A 13,912-nucleotide genomic window follows, 5' to 3' on the forward strand; every position below is an offset into this window, starting at 1 on the left:
TCAGTTGCTACTCGCCTTGCGGAAGTTGCTACTGCCCTGGTACCCTCTGCTGTCTTATTAGCATCATGTGCAGTCTTTACACCTTTGATTGCTTTGGTGCCGCGTGGGATTAGCCGAGCGGTCTATGGCGCTGCAGTCATGGACTGTGCTGCCGGTCCCGGCTGAAGTTCGAGTCCTCCCTCGGGCATGGATGTGTGTTTTTGTCCTTAGGATAATTTAGGTTAAGTAGTATGTAAGCTTAGGGACTGACAACCTTAGCAGTTAAGTCCCATAAGATTTCACAGACACACATTGCTTTGGTGTTTACTTTACGTAGGTTTTCCTGGAGTTTATTTGCCCATGACTAGTGTTCCTCTCGCATCTGATTTACCTGAGCACCGATATTTTTGATGTCCGTCCTCGTATCATTAATTTTCTCCTCCATTGCTTGTAGTCCATTAATCCTTTCCTTCATTCCTTTTAGTCTTCTCCATTCCCATTAAAAATGCCACTAGATTGTAATCTTCTTCCTTTAGTGACCAACAGAACTCGTAATTGATTTCTGCGGTATTGGTTCCTCATCATCGCGTTCTGATACCTCCCCGTCTTCTCTGTCCGGATTTCTAATCATCACCTCTGCTTCGATATTTTGTGATACGCTCACATCTTCTATCACACGCGATCTGACATTGTCTGTCCCCTCACGAAAAGCCATATCCCTTTCGTCTCCCTGATTTCCTTGTTGCACGACATCGTTGTTGCTAACACTGTTCAACAGCAACGCCTCGCTAAGTTCAAACTGTTCTCTACCGTTTCATTGCGGTCTTCCTCCATGACGTACGCTATTTTCTTTAATTATCTGTGCAACACGTGGTCAACCGTATTATCTAACTCACAAGATATACATAATACAACACAATGATGTGAAAAAAGTAAAAAAAGCAAAACCGTTTGCAGTTCGAGACTACGACAATAGTACACGAGAACTAGATTCAAAAACAACCAAATACAATAGTAAACATCACAAAAATAATACAACGCCATTAGCAACGACGGGGTAAAGGTCGACATGTGGCACAGAAGTCACTGACACAAATACACTGTAAATAAAACAAATAAACACATAAACAACACAATCAGAGAATCAAATATCTACAACATACTAATGAACCGTGTTTTTCCTTTTTTTATTTCATCGTAGCGTGGACCTCTTTGGCAAGTATGCTAAATGACAGCACCATAGAAGAGCCAAGGACCTTGATCCTGGCAGCGGTTCGCCAATTGCAAGCTTTATACTTTCAATTGCAATCAGGAATTTAATAAAAACGGCAAAGGGAATGTTAATCAGAACACTGGGAGGAGTTGTGGTCTAAATAACAATAGATTTATATAAGAATATACAGCCTACAGTTGCAGGTTAACTTTATCGTTTACCTAGGTTTCAACGTTAGTAATAACGTCTTCTTCAGAACATAAAATATTATTTAAATGTTTGCCTAAAACAGTCCATGTCCTAAGTCAACTTTGTAAAACTTGATGCATAACCATAAGGCTTTGTCACTTCTATAAAACAAGCTGTAGCAAATTCACTTTAAGCCCGTTGTATGGGCCTCGTCGTGTGACTAGAGTCTCTCGCGGATAAATGTAGTGATTTTCCCATCGTTAATGCGCCGAATGAAATACGTTTTGTGAATGAATACAGTTTTCTTCTGTAAGTAACATATGACGAGTACTGTATGTAGTTTGTAGTAATTAGCTCGTCCGTTTGTTCCGTAGTAACTAGTTATTGTTTGTTGTGTCATATCTTTCAGGTGCATAATCTGAATAATGGAGGATGTACATCCTTCGACTAGTGCTGTAATATATAATTGGGAGCCTTTCACAGACGATGGCAAGCGGGAAGTTACCGACGCTTTGATTTGGTTTGTAAAAGTGTTGCATTGTGAATGTACTACAGGAAGCAGGCAGTTATGTTTCTCGGCGTTCCATATTTATAGGAGCGGCTATCGTCGAGCGATTTTTGGAGCTGGCGAACGAAATGACTTTAGTTGATACTGAAGTACTATACCATGAAGACGAAGCAGTAGGTGATGCAGTGGAAGATATCCCGACCAGTGAATTTCAAAATGGTCATAACACCTTGGAAATCTCCACGTCACTGGGAATATGTGCTTCATCTGTTCCCGATGAGTATTACGAACCGGTTACTAAACGATTGAACTACGGCGCTATACCCCTTGAAGTAAAGGTAAAGGCGGTAGCGCTAGCCAGGAATCATCCAAATTGGAACTTACAAACACTGCAAAAGAATGGAGCAACAACAGCCCTGAAAAGGAAGAAGGACTTGAAATTATGGGAAAGTGATATCGTAAAAGGAGGGACAAGGTACGTCAAATACCAGGCGATAAATAAGTGGACATACGACCGATTTGTCAAATGTCGTTGTCGTAACGAGAATGCAACAACGAGAATACTTCAGGAGTGGGCTGCAGGTGCAGCGCTTCAGTATATGGCCAACAAGGATTTTACGTTTGCTGCATCATTATCTTGGGCAAGAAATTTCAAATCGGAGTAAAAATTTCGTCAACGGTACTCCACTAAATACGTCTCTCATAAGGAGGTACAAAATGTTGAAGATATACAGAAAGTGGCGGCTCTTTTCAGCACGCAAACGGAGTCACTTATCACCGGTTTTAATCGTGATTGTGTGATCAACACCGATCAAACAGGGTGCGAGTATCGGGTGAACATTCGACGCACGTTATTGCATAATGGAGAAAAAAGGAACCCTTGTCGCAGTTGGTAGTAAAAACAAAGTAACACATTTATACACGGCGCAATATGCCATCACAGCCTCTTGAAAAGTGTTGCCTAAGTTTTTCCTGTGTTTACAAGAAACGAATGTTACGTTTGGTCCTCGGGTTATAGAAGAGATCAATCGTTTAACCGACTCGTTGAAAAATGTTTACATTACCTGCTCCAAATCGGGGAAACTGACGAATGCGATTTACATAACATTTTTTGAGAATGTTTTAAAACATACGTTTCTCTTAACAAGTTTTGTCTAATATTGAATTCCTGGAGTGGACAAATTAATACTACCGTATATAATACAATGTTTATAGATGGTGAGGGTCAGCCGACGTGCACAGTTAAAGTAATACTGCGAAACTGCACACCTGTGTCCCAGCCGTGTGATGTTTATTTCTATCGCCAGGTTAAAAACTTTATTTCCAGGCTTCAGAATTGCAGTGTGTTTCTGGAAACCCAGCGGGAATTGCACAACCGCACGGATGCAATAACTATTCACAGCATAATTCACAACCAACTTTCAGCACCGATTTTTCAGGCAATGATATCGTATGCATGGTAGGCATCAAAATTAATTCCCGAAAAAGACAGATTTTTAAATGTAAACCAAGTATGTTTTTAGCCTACTCTTCGGAAGGAACAGCTTAGCTGTCGAAAGATTGCATTCATTAGATGTTCTTGGTGCCGTGAGTATATTTGTTTCGAATGTTTATATGACAAGTACCTTCCATCTAGTTGTTCGAAGAAAAGTGAGGACACGTAACAGTGACTGGAAGAACCGTTGTAAAGTGACCTGGAGTAGCATTTTAGTTGTTTACCGTCCCAAGAGGTTTGAAAAATTTATTTGCCTACCTTATTATTATCATTCCTTATTGATTTATTTACCTTATTAACCCTCCTATCCCTATCAATTAAGATATGGAAAAATATAAACGAAAAGATAGGTTTCTTCGAGAATCGAACCCACGTTCTCCGATTCCCAATCAGTTAACATTTCTTTTTTTTTTTTTTTTTTTTAATATAGAAATTATTAGGTAGCGGGGTGGCGGGGGCAAGGTGGGCAGGGGTCGCAACCCGAGGCCTGGCCGCCTGGCCACGATGTCTCCTCCCTCCCATCCTGGGGATGTGGTACTTTATTCATTTATTTATTTTTAATTTTTCAAATTTTTTTATTTTTTCATTTTTTTTAACAGTAAGGAACTGAAAAGTAGTAAGTGCACACGTTGCTTCGAGTTGGGAACGCACATAACTAAAAACATGCTAATAGTTGTAGAAAAAGGCATAAAGATTGAGAGCAAAGTGCGGGGCTAAGGAAGCCATGAAACAAAACTGAAGGGTGGAATCCATACCACCATTAACCAGTGCTACATCTTGCACCGGATGGGCCGGCCGGTGTGGCCGTACGGTTTAGACGCTTCAGTCTGGAACCGCGTGACCGCTACGGTCGCAGGTTCGAATCCTGCCTCGGGCATGGATGTGTGTGATGTCCTTAGGTTAGTTAGGTTTAATTAGTTCTAAGTTCTAGGCGACTGATGACCTCAGAAGTTAAGTCGCATAGTGCTCAGAACCATTTGAATCATTTTTTGCACCGGATGGGAAAGAAAAACTGCGAAGACCTTTTTGCAGCGGGGACAAAAAGAGAAAATGGGGCAAATACTGCTACAGAGTGTGAGGGTTCACGACGAAACTCTCCATCTGCTGTATCATCCAGGTATGACTTCTCGTAATGACCAAGGTAGATCCCACGTTGTACCGTGTAGTGTTCTATCATCGTCTTGTAATTTTAGCTTCTCTTACCCGTGATGTTCCAGCTACGTGGAGGGTCGTGGAACGCACTACACAAATAATTAGAAAAATACTGTCGATACTTGGGGTTACGGAGGATCTTGCAATGTCGTTCCTGCAAATAGTTCCAAAAGTCTAAAGTGTCCTTCGTGCCGTCTTGAAACAAATAATGCACTGCATGTCCACGAAGCCACGTCATTGCATTAGTTTTAGTGCGTGGGTAATACGTCTCATCCGGGAATAAGATAGTCTTGGAGTCGATATGATTCGGCGTTACTCGAAGGAAGTATGCTGACATTTGCCTCACTAAGTGCCACACTGCCGCAGACTCGCCACAGCTAAGACGGTGTTCATCGTTGTCTTGAACGCCACAACTCGTCCACGTGGGTGAGTCTACCATGTGGATCGCATGTAGCCTTGATCTGGTCACCTGCTTACCGTCGACAGTGATATACCACATCGCCGTGACGTCAGTGTCCAGTGTTACGTGGTGAATTGTCCTCCACACTACTCGCCAGTTGACGTTCGGGTGCTTCCTCTCCACGACGTTATCGGGTCGTCCACGTTGCAGGACCCGATATACCGTCTTTGCCGGCGCCAGTTGAGTCGCTGGTAAGGCAAGTCGAACGTAACTTAGTTCGAGGTAAAAGACACCGATGTAGAAGAGCGAGGATGGGACGTGGTGTATCGGCACAGGTGGCAACAGGGAGGACGGTGCTGGTTCTTCTATTAACAAACTCGTCCGGAGCGCGGTGCCATAGTTTGACTAATGTGCTCACAAATAGGGCGAGCGCTCTGTCATGAACGTGATAAAGGCCAAGCCCTCCCCGATCCGGGGGAAGGGTGAGAGTCTCATATTTGATCTTGAAAAGCATTCCTGAACCCACGAAGGACCCCAAAGCCGCAAGTATACGGCGAGGTAACATCATCGGTATAGGTAATATCTGGGCGATGTGCGGAATGCGTGACGCTAAATGTGTGTTGACATACTGGGTCCTTTGGACGATGTCCAGGGCTCGTAGGCGGTTGTTGGCAATTCCACTCCGAACATTTCGTAAAAGCCGTCGAAAGTTGTGAGTAGCGGTCCCTCGTATATCGTCTGTGAAATCAATGCCGAGACATTTCAAACTGTCTCTGAGCTGTAAGGGGGTGACACTGTTCTCAGACAATCCGACCCCGATGTTCATCGCCACCGATTTTGCGACGTTGATACGACTACCAGTGGCCATGCTATATTTCGCTATCCAATTCAGTGCGCTAGCGGTGTCGTCACCGTTGCGGATGACAATCACCAGGTCGTCAGCGTACCCTTTACATCGGAAAGTGTGGCCTCGTAACGACATACCCGTTAGTCGTTGGCGCAGGCCGCAGAGGAGTGGTTCCATGGCCACAGCGTAAAGTAAAGTGGACAGAGGGCAGCCTTGGCGTGTCGATCGAGAAATGGTGAGGGGCTGCGTAGGTCGGGCGCTGACGATCACCTTGGACGTCGCGCCACGGAGTAGACGCATGACGACAGTGACGAATGGCTGTGGGTACAGCATATGTTGGAGGACCGCTTCCAAATACTCGTGGTCCACTCGGTCGAAAGCTTGACTAAAATCGATTGCCGCCAGTGCACCCTTCAGACGGCATGCCCTCGCCAGTGAGATCAAGTCACGATATTCACTGAGTGCTGTTTGAATATTATTGTCGCCTCCTAATGACGTTTGATCGGGTGAGATAACATTTCGTAAGGTCTGGCGTATCCGCGCCGCCAACAGTCGAGAAAAGATCTTAAAGTCGCAGTTCAATAGCGTCAACGGGCGGTAGTCCTGCAGTCGTGAGGCACCGGACGGTTTGTGAATAGGAATAATCATCCCTTCTACAAGGGCCGCAGGGAGCGGTACTTGCGGGGATAGTAGTTCGCGACAGATGTCCGTCCATCGGGAGGCTAATAAATATTGAAAAGTCCGGTAAAATTTCAAGGGGAGGCCATCAGGACCCGGAGACTTGTTGACAGCTCCTTTTCTAATGGCGTCGATCACTTCTTCTTCTGTAATTGCTTCCATCAAGGCCGCTTCCATTGCCGGGGTGACGGTGCCGTAAATAGTCTGAGAGACGTCCTCCAGTGCTGTCGGATCAGGGGATCAGGGGTCTGAGCGGAATAGAGTTGGAAATAATGATTGTAGAACGCTGTGTTTATGTCTTGTTGCGTGGTGAGACGACGACCGTCCTCCGTGGCGATGAAGCGTATCAGCGCTCGTTGGCGTCGTTTACGTTCACGAAGAACGTGGAACATTGACGGGCGTTCGCTCGGTATCCGATCCTGCGTCCTCGAGCGGATGACTACCCCCTCTAGGTGGCGTCGCATATGAGCGATGATCTGAGCCTTAGCACGGTGGACCGCCGTTTGTCGTTCCGGAGACGGCGCCATAGCATCGCAGTCGCGCAGTACCCTGACGTAAAAGTCGAGTGTATGTCTACGCCAAGTAGCGTGGCCGCGACCGTAGGTTATCAACGTTCGCCTCAGTGCCGGTTTGGCGCAGTCCAACCACCAGCCGATCGTTGTGGGATATGCACGGAGGCGATTTTCACACGAATACCACGTATCCTCAACGGCTTGGCGGCAATCCGGGTACGACAGGTGAGCGATGTTTAATTTCCACGGGCTGCGGCTTCTTCACACTTGTTACCGCCGAAGGGTGATGGCACAAATGTAAGCTGAGTGGTCCGAGAAGGCTGCAGGCCACAGTTCCGCATCCTGTGTTCCACCGGCGAGAGAGCGTGAGACATAAATCCATCGATACGACTGGAAGAGTGACTCGTGAAGTGTGTGAATCCCGGTTGGTGGCCGTGAAGATGTTCCCAAGTGTCCACCATCTGCAGGTCCCGAATTAGCGTCTCGAGTTCCGGGCACGGATTATGTCGTGGGAGTTGGTCTCTGGGTGCCAGTACGCAATTGTAATCACCTCCAAACACCAGATGGTCATGGCGGCCTTGAAAGAGCGGGGCGACGTCTTCCGCAAAGAATCGTGAACATTGGCGACGTTTGTCCGTCCCGGAAGGTGCGAAGATATTGATAAGGCGGACACCCAGTACTGTGAGTGCCATTCCTCTTGCCACAGACAGAAACAGGATATCGTCCGCCATTATTCCTTCCAGAAGAAGTACAGCGACACCGCTGCCTTTAGAGGAAACTGGAGAGACGCAAGCATCGTAACCGTACATGCCTGGGAAGTCGTCGACATACACTTCCTGGAGAAGAGCTATATCGATGGAAGCAGAGTTCAACATATCCTGAAGCAAGGATAACTTAGCGCGCGTCCGTATAGTGTTGATGTTGATAGTTGCAACGCGATAAGTTTGAGGTCTATCCATAGCACCCGTGTTGGCCATCAATACCCTTGTAAGGCTGTCTCGTCACTGCATCTGATGGCGGAAAAGGATCAACACTGGTGGGGTAAATTTCCCCGCGTGTCGTCCGACACGATGGGCAAGGAGTTTTCCTCACAGTCGTCCGCCCAGTCGCCATGAAATACCATCGGCTGTTGGTGGCTGTTAGCGGCTGCTGAGGCACTCGGCGCTGACTCCATCGGCTCTACTGGCTGGGAATCGGCAGCGGCTGTCTGCTTGTGATCCTGCTGTTCTGTGGGGTCGGAGGGGCTGAAGCCGTCACCACGGCGAACTGTTGAGTTTGATGGTACAGCGGCCTCTGTACCGCCGGTACCGTCGTCGGAGTGTCGACAGTCCATGTCAGACGATCGCTGCAAACACAAGTCCGATGGAGCACGCCGCCGTCTCTTGTGTTTTCGCGGGGAACGCTGTTTACGGACGTGTGTTTCAGTATCTGAATGTGGGTGGATTTCTTCAGCTGCTCCGGTGTCTGGAAGAAAAGCCGCTGTCGGAACAACCCGTGGGGCAAGGTCCATCCTGGTATTCACGCCTTCTTGCAAAGTCGGTCGGTGATTATCTTCAGGTGGGTGCGCCGTTGTAGAGGCCGGATCCTATACTGCAGAATCCATCATGGTCTCGCTATCGGGGGCGGCTATCGGACTAATGTGGTCAGCATCGGAAAGGGTTGCTGCCCGTGTAACTTCGGCGTAATTGAGAGGAAGGGTCGTCACTGTAGAAGGAGTCTTAGATTCACCTGTCGGGATTTGAGTAAGCCGTCGTCGGAGACAATCCGACCGGACGTGCCCTTCTTGGCCACAACCAGAGCAAGTGCGTGGCTGACCGTCATACATAATGATCGCCCTACATCCGCCGATGACGGAACATGTTTGGTCAGTTCAATTTTTATCTGTCGTACCCCGTTAAGAACGGGGTACGTTGTAAAGGTGGTCCATTTTTCGGCCATATGGCTGATCACTCTGCCATAGGGCTGGAAGGCCGCGGTGACTACGTCCGGTGGCACTTCGAAAGGGAGTTCGAAGTCGCGTATCGTACGGAGGCCAAGCCCCGCGTGATCGATAGAGACTGCCCCAATATGGCCATCAGAATGTTTGAATGTAAGATCGTTCGCATGTGCGGCACGATTCTGTTGCACAACTCGTCACTTACTAACTTGACGTAGACAACACTGCTCGTGATAGAGAGATGGATACCAATTATGTCTCGCGGTTCAATTTTAAAGTCGTCACGTAGAAAACGTTCCACTTCAAAAGCTCGCGGTCGTGCATGATCGCGTTGAAAACTGATCTTGATGGTGGTTTGTCTGTATGAATGTGCCATGTTGCACCGGTAGTGATGGACTCTAAACTAGCGACAACGCAGTAGTAAGCAACTACGGGCACTCGCGACCGCGCGGACGGGACGTAAACAAGACGTCCTCGCCGCAGCGCTGCGGAAAGCAGACTGTCCTTGGCCGTTGCGCTATCCGTGCCGACGGCGAAAAAGCGTTTACCATGTGGGTACAGAAACGCTAGCTGAAAAAATTTCTTTTCTCGATTTCTGGAAAAGTATGCGTTTTCGGACCCCATACCTGATGATGAAAAATGCTATATTTACAATTATCAATCGGTCCCGCCAATTTTGAGTCGATTGCTCGTCAGAACCTTTGGGGGTGATTTTCTCAAAAACGCGTGGGTGTTGACCGAAAATATTTTAGATTCCTTCGTTTTAGGTTGTACACTAGCGACCTGCCAAATCTGAACCGAATCGGTTGGCCGTGTCTGAGGCCTTCCCCTTGTGAGTAATTGTGGAAGTAGGGTGTTGGTCACTTCTTCTCACTACTAGAGTCAGTTTTCTGTGAAGGCGTGTGTGGAAAAACCGATGTCGGCACGACACATCAATCATCACTCCCTCGTCATGTGTGTGGTTGCAGTTTAACAGCCGGTAGCTTTCATTTTCCACTTTCTGCGGCCTGGACGCGACGCCGTAGGCAGCTTTACTTGTTTCCTCTTTCACGCCGACTGACTTAATCCGTCAGATATAGCACGACTCCGGCAGCAGACGCCTAGTAGTGGTGCTAGCGCACTCGGCGATTATTGCCCGCCGTAATTATCTCGCAGAGGCGGCATTAGCATGATATTTGGTCACTATAGTCACTCAAGGAAGAGCTGGCAGAGAGATACGTGCATCAGACTGCAAGGGACGTCCATTCAATATGAAACGTAGAGTGAGTATGTCACAAACTGACGACACACATCAGACTGAATACAGTTTTCGGCAATAGGTTGGCACGCCTCCAGATGGCAAAGTCTCTGCGTCTCTCCTTCCATCCGATTCTTCTCTCCGCATTGTTAACTCATTGACCGACTGGCTGCTCACTAAATCAATTGATAGCTCACTGATCCACCAATTGATCCAAATGACCGATCACCCTGGATTATCTGTGGCTGCTCTTGCTTGGGAGTTTTGTTAAATCAACAACCTTCTGTCCCCTAGGTCACTGAGTTCCTCGTTCTATTGTCTTTGTCATTCGTGGGCTCAATTTGCAATCCCATCCGACGGAAAATCGACGCTGCGTAACCAGATCTCCCAGTCTTGATATAGTGTGGAAATTATAGAACTTGCAGAGGCTTGCATGTAACTAGGGAACGCTCGTGTTGGTCTCATGTTCCAGTACTTCACAGTGCAGGCTGTTCACATCAGATTAGCTTCTAAGTTTTGTAAGACATACACACTGAATTTAGTCGAGAAATGTATAATAACACTGATCATATAAAATTTTAAGTCCACGATCTTGTCATTAATCTCAGTCAGTTTTACCTAGACTAGGATCCTTCCCCTTTCCTATTGTAGCATAACCGAGTGTAGTTTATAAATACCTGATATGCCAATTAATGAAACATATTTCAAAAATTATGCCGATTTAGTTTAGCTGGACAATGGCCTAAATTATTAGTAATAATGCCACAATAAGTCAGCCAATTTGTTCAGTATAACAATCGGAGGCAGTACATATCGTAATTTTAATAAAAGTACTATTAAAGTACTGTAATAATAAAAGTAAAATAAAAAACATTGGGAAACTAGAAGTATTTTTTTTTAACTTTTCACATAATGATTTATTACGTGAAAGCATTTCCTGTTGCTTGGTTGGTGGTTCGTATTTAGGTATTGCAAAAAAATGGTTCAAATGGCTCTGAGCACTATGGAACTCAACTGCTGAGGTCATTAGTCCCCTAGAACTTAGAACTAGTTAAACCTAACTAACCTAAGGACATCACAAACATCCATGCCCGAGGCAGGATTCGAACCTGCGACCGTAGCGGTCTTGCGGTTCCAGACTGCAGCGCCTTTAACCACACGGCCACTTCGGCCGGCTTAGGTATTGCAACTACGATGAATTTTGATTACTTTTATTTTATGCAAATGCTTCCAAACTATTTAAAATACTAAAATTCTATAATCTTTATTTTAGAAGCTGGTGCATTTTGCCTGTGCAAGTAATCATTACTGTGAGGTAACTCGATTTGAACTGTAATAGATTTACCATTTACCTATTTACGTAATGTTTATTTTCCAAATTATTAAATTTGATTTTCTTTAGTAACTTAAGAGGGGATTCTGGTCGACACCGATGAAAAACTGCATTTTTTTTTGTATAATCTGCATCCCTTAAGTACACAGATTATACCTGCAAAAGGTTTTTTTGATTGTGAAAGTATTTTAGAAATTACGGAGTGTTGAATGGAAACATGCACCGACCGAAATATAGGCAGTGGCAGGCGCTCGATGAATTAGTTCAAGAGAAGACCAGTGTACGAAGTCCTGTCCAATGAAGATTTGTTGAAAAGCTGCACCGGTGCCAATACGCAAATTGACAACGGGAGCTCTAATGCTTACATTTTAAAATGGGACTGAAACATCTTCATTGGGGTGGGGGGGGGGGACCTGTTGAAATAGCAGCATATGTAGTTGTAGGTAAATTCAACGAATGTTATAAATCTATTGGGAAGGCCACGAACGTGTCGGGAATCGCCATAAGGACGAACAGCAAAAACTTCACGGAGTCATCTGACACGAAACGCCGCCGTGGAGAAAGGAATGTCTGTTTGTTAAAAGAGTCCGGATTGGAAAAAATACAACACGAAATGTAGAAACAGAGCGTTTTAGAAGAAGAGGAAGGATGTTTCTATGGTCCTGGCAACGAAGATTAATCGTAAATTTCGAAACAACGTTTTATCGTTGTTATTAAACTTTAAATGCATTTTTCTCCAAACAACATTTTTCAGCGCTCAGCGCTCTAGACCCTCGACAGATTAGGCGATTCAGCTGATTTTTTAAAAAAATGTAAGATAATAAATTTAGGGGGCCTTTGCGAAACCTTTTTTATTCAAATTTTAAATATTTTTTGTTGTTGTTGTTGTCTTCAGTCCTGAGACTGGTTTGATGCAGCTCTCCATGCTACTCTATCCTGTGCAAGCTTCTTCATCTCCCAGTACCTACTGCAACCTACATCCTTCTGAATCTGCTTAGTGTATTCATCTCTTGGTCTCCCCCTACGATTTTTACCCTCCACGCTGCCTTCCAATACTAAATTGGTGATCCCTTGATGCCTCAGAACATGTCCTACCAACCGATCCCTTCTTCTGGTCAAGTTGTGCCACAAACTTCTCTTCTCCCCAATCCTATTCAATACTTCCTCATTAGTTATGTGATCTACCCATCTAATCTTCAGCATTCTTCTGTAGCACCACATTTCAAAAGCTTCTATTCTCTTCTTGTCCAAACTATTTACCGTCCATGTTTCACTTCCATACATGGCTACACTCCATACAAATACTTTCAGAAATGACTTCCTGACACTTAAATCTATACTCGATGTTAACAAATTTCTCTTCTTCAGAAACGCTTTCCTTGCCATTGCCAGTCTACATTTTATATCCTCTCTACTTCGACCGTCATCAGTTATTTTGCTCCCCAAATAGCAAAACTCCTTTACTACTTTAAGTGTCTCATTTCCTAACCTAATACCCTCAGCATCACCCGACTTGATTCGACTACATTCCATTATCCTCGTTTTGCTTTTGTTGATGTTCATCTTATATCCTCCCTTCAAGACACCATCCATTCCGTTCAACTGCTCTTCCAAGTCCTTTGCTGTCTCTGACAGAATTACAATGTCATCGGCGAACCTCAAAGTTTTTATTTCTTCTCCATGGATTTTAATACCTACTCCAAATTTTTCTTTTGTTTCCTTTACTGCTTGCTCAATATACAGATTGAATAACATTGGGGAGAGGCTACAACCCTGTCTCACTCCCTTCCCAACCGCTGCTTCCCTCTCATGCCCCTCGACTCTTATAACTGCCACCTGGTTTCTGTACAAATTGTAAATAGCCTTTCGCTCCCTGTATTTTACCCCTGCCACCTTTAGAATTTGAAAGAGAGTATTCCAGTCAACATTGTCAAAAGCTTTCTCTAAGTCTACAAATGCAAGAAACGTAGGTTTGCCTTTCCTTAATCTTTCTTCTAAGATAAGTCGTAAGGTCAGTATTGCCTCACGTGTTCCAGTATTTCTACGGAATCCAAACTGATCTTCCCCGAGGTCGGCTTCTACTAGTTTTTCCATTCGTCTGTAAAGAATTCGTGTTAGTATTTTGCAGCTGTGGCTTATTAAACTGATTGTTCGGTAATTTTCACATCTGTCAACACCTGCTTTCTTTGGGATTGGAATTATTATATTCTTCTTGAAGTCTGAGGGTATTTCGCCTGTTTCATACATCTTGCTCACCAGATGGTAGAGTTTTGTCAGGACTGGCTCTCCCAAGGCCATCATTAGTTCTACTGGAATGTTGTCTACCCCGGGGGCCTTGTTTCGATTCAGGTCTTTCAGTGCTCTGTCAAACTCTTCACGCAGTATCGTATCTCCCATTTCATCTTCATCTACATCCTCTTCCATTTCCATAAT

The 13,912-nt window shown here is 45.2% G+C and overlaps 1 protein-coding gene across 1 annotated transcript in view; it reads left to right on the forward strand.

Annotated features, from left to right (window-relative positions):
• Positions 1-8,335: 8,335 nt before the first annotated feature.
• The window catches only part of LOC126176228 (uncharacterized), a 450,465-nt gene continuing 444,888 nt past the window's right edge, over positions 8,336-13,912 (forward strand). Inside the window, exon 1 of the mRNA XM_049923373.1 lies at positions 8,336-8,487. Within this exon, the coding sequence (XP_049779330.1) occupies positions 8,336-8,487 (152 nt within the window). The remainder of the gene's footprint in view (positions 8,488-13,912) is intronic.

This window comes from Schistocerca cancellata, chromosome 3 (genome assembly GCF_023864275.1).
Source record: "Schistocerca cancellata isolate TAMUIC-IGC-003103 chromosome 3, iqSchCanc2.1, whole genome shotgun sequence".
NCBI classification, from domain to species: domain Eukaryota; kingdom Metazoa; phylum Arthropoda; class Insecta; order Orthoptera; family Acrididae; genus Schistocerca; species Schistocerca cancellata.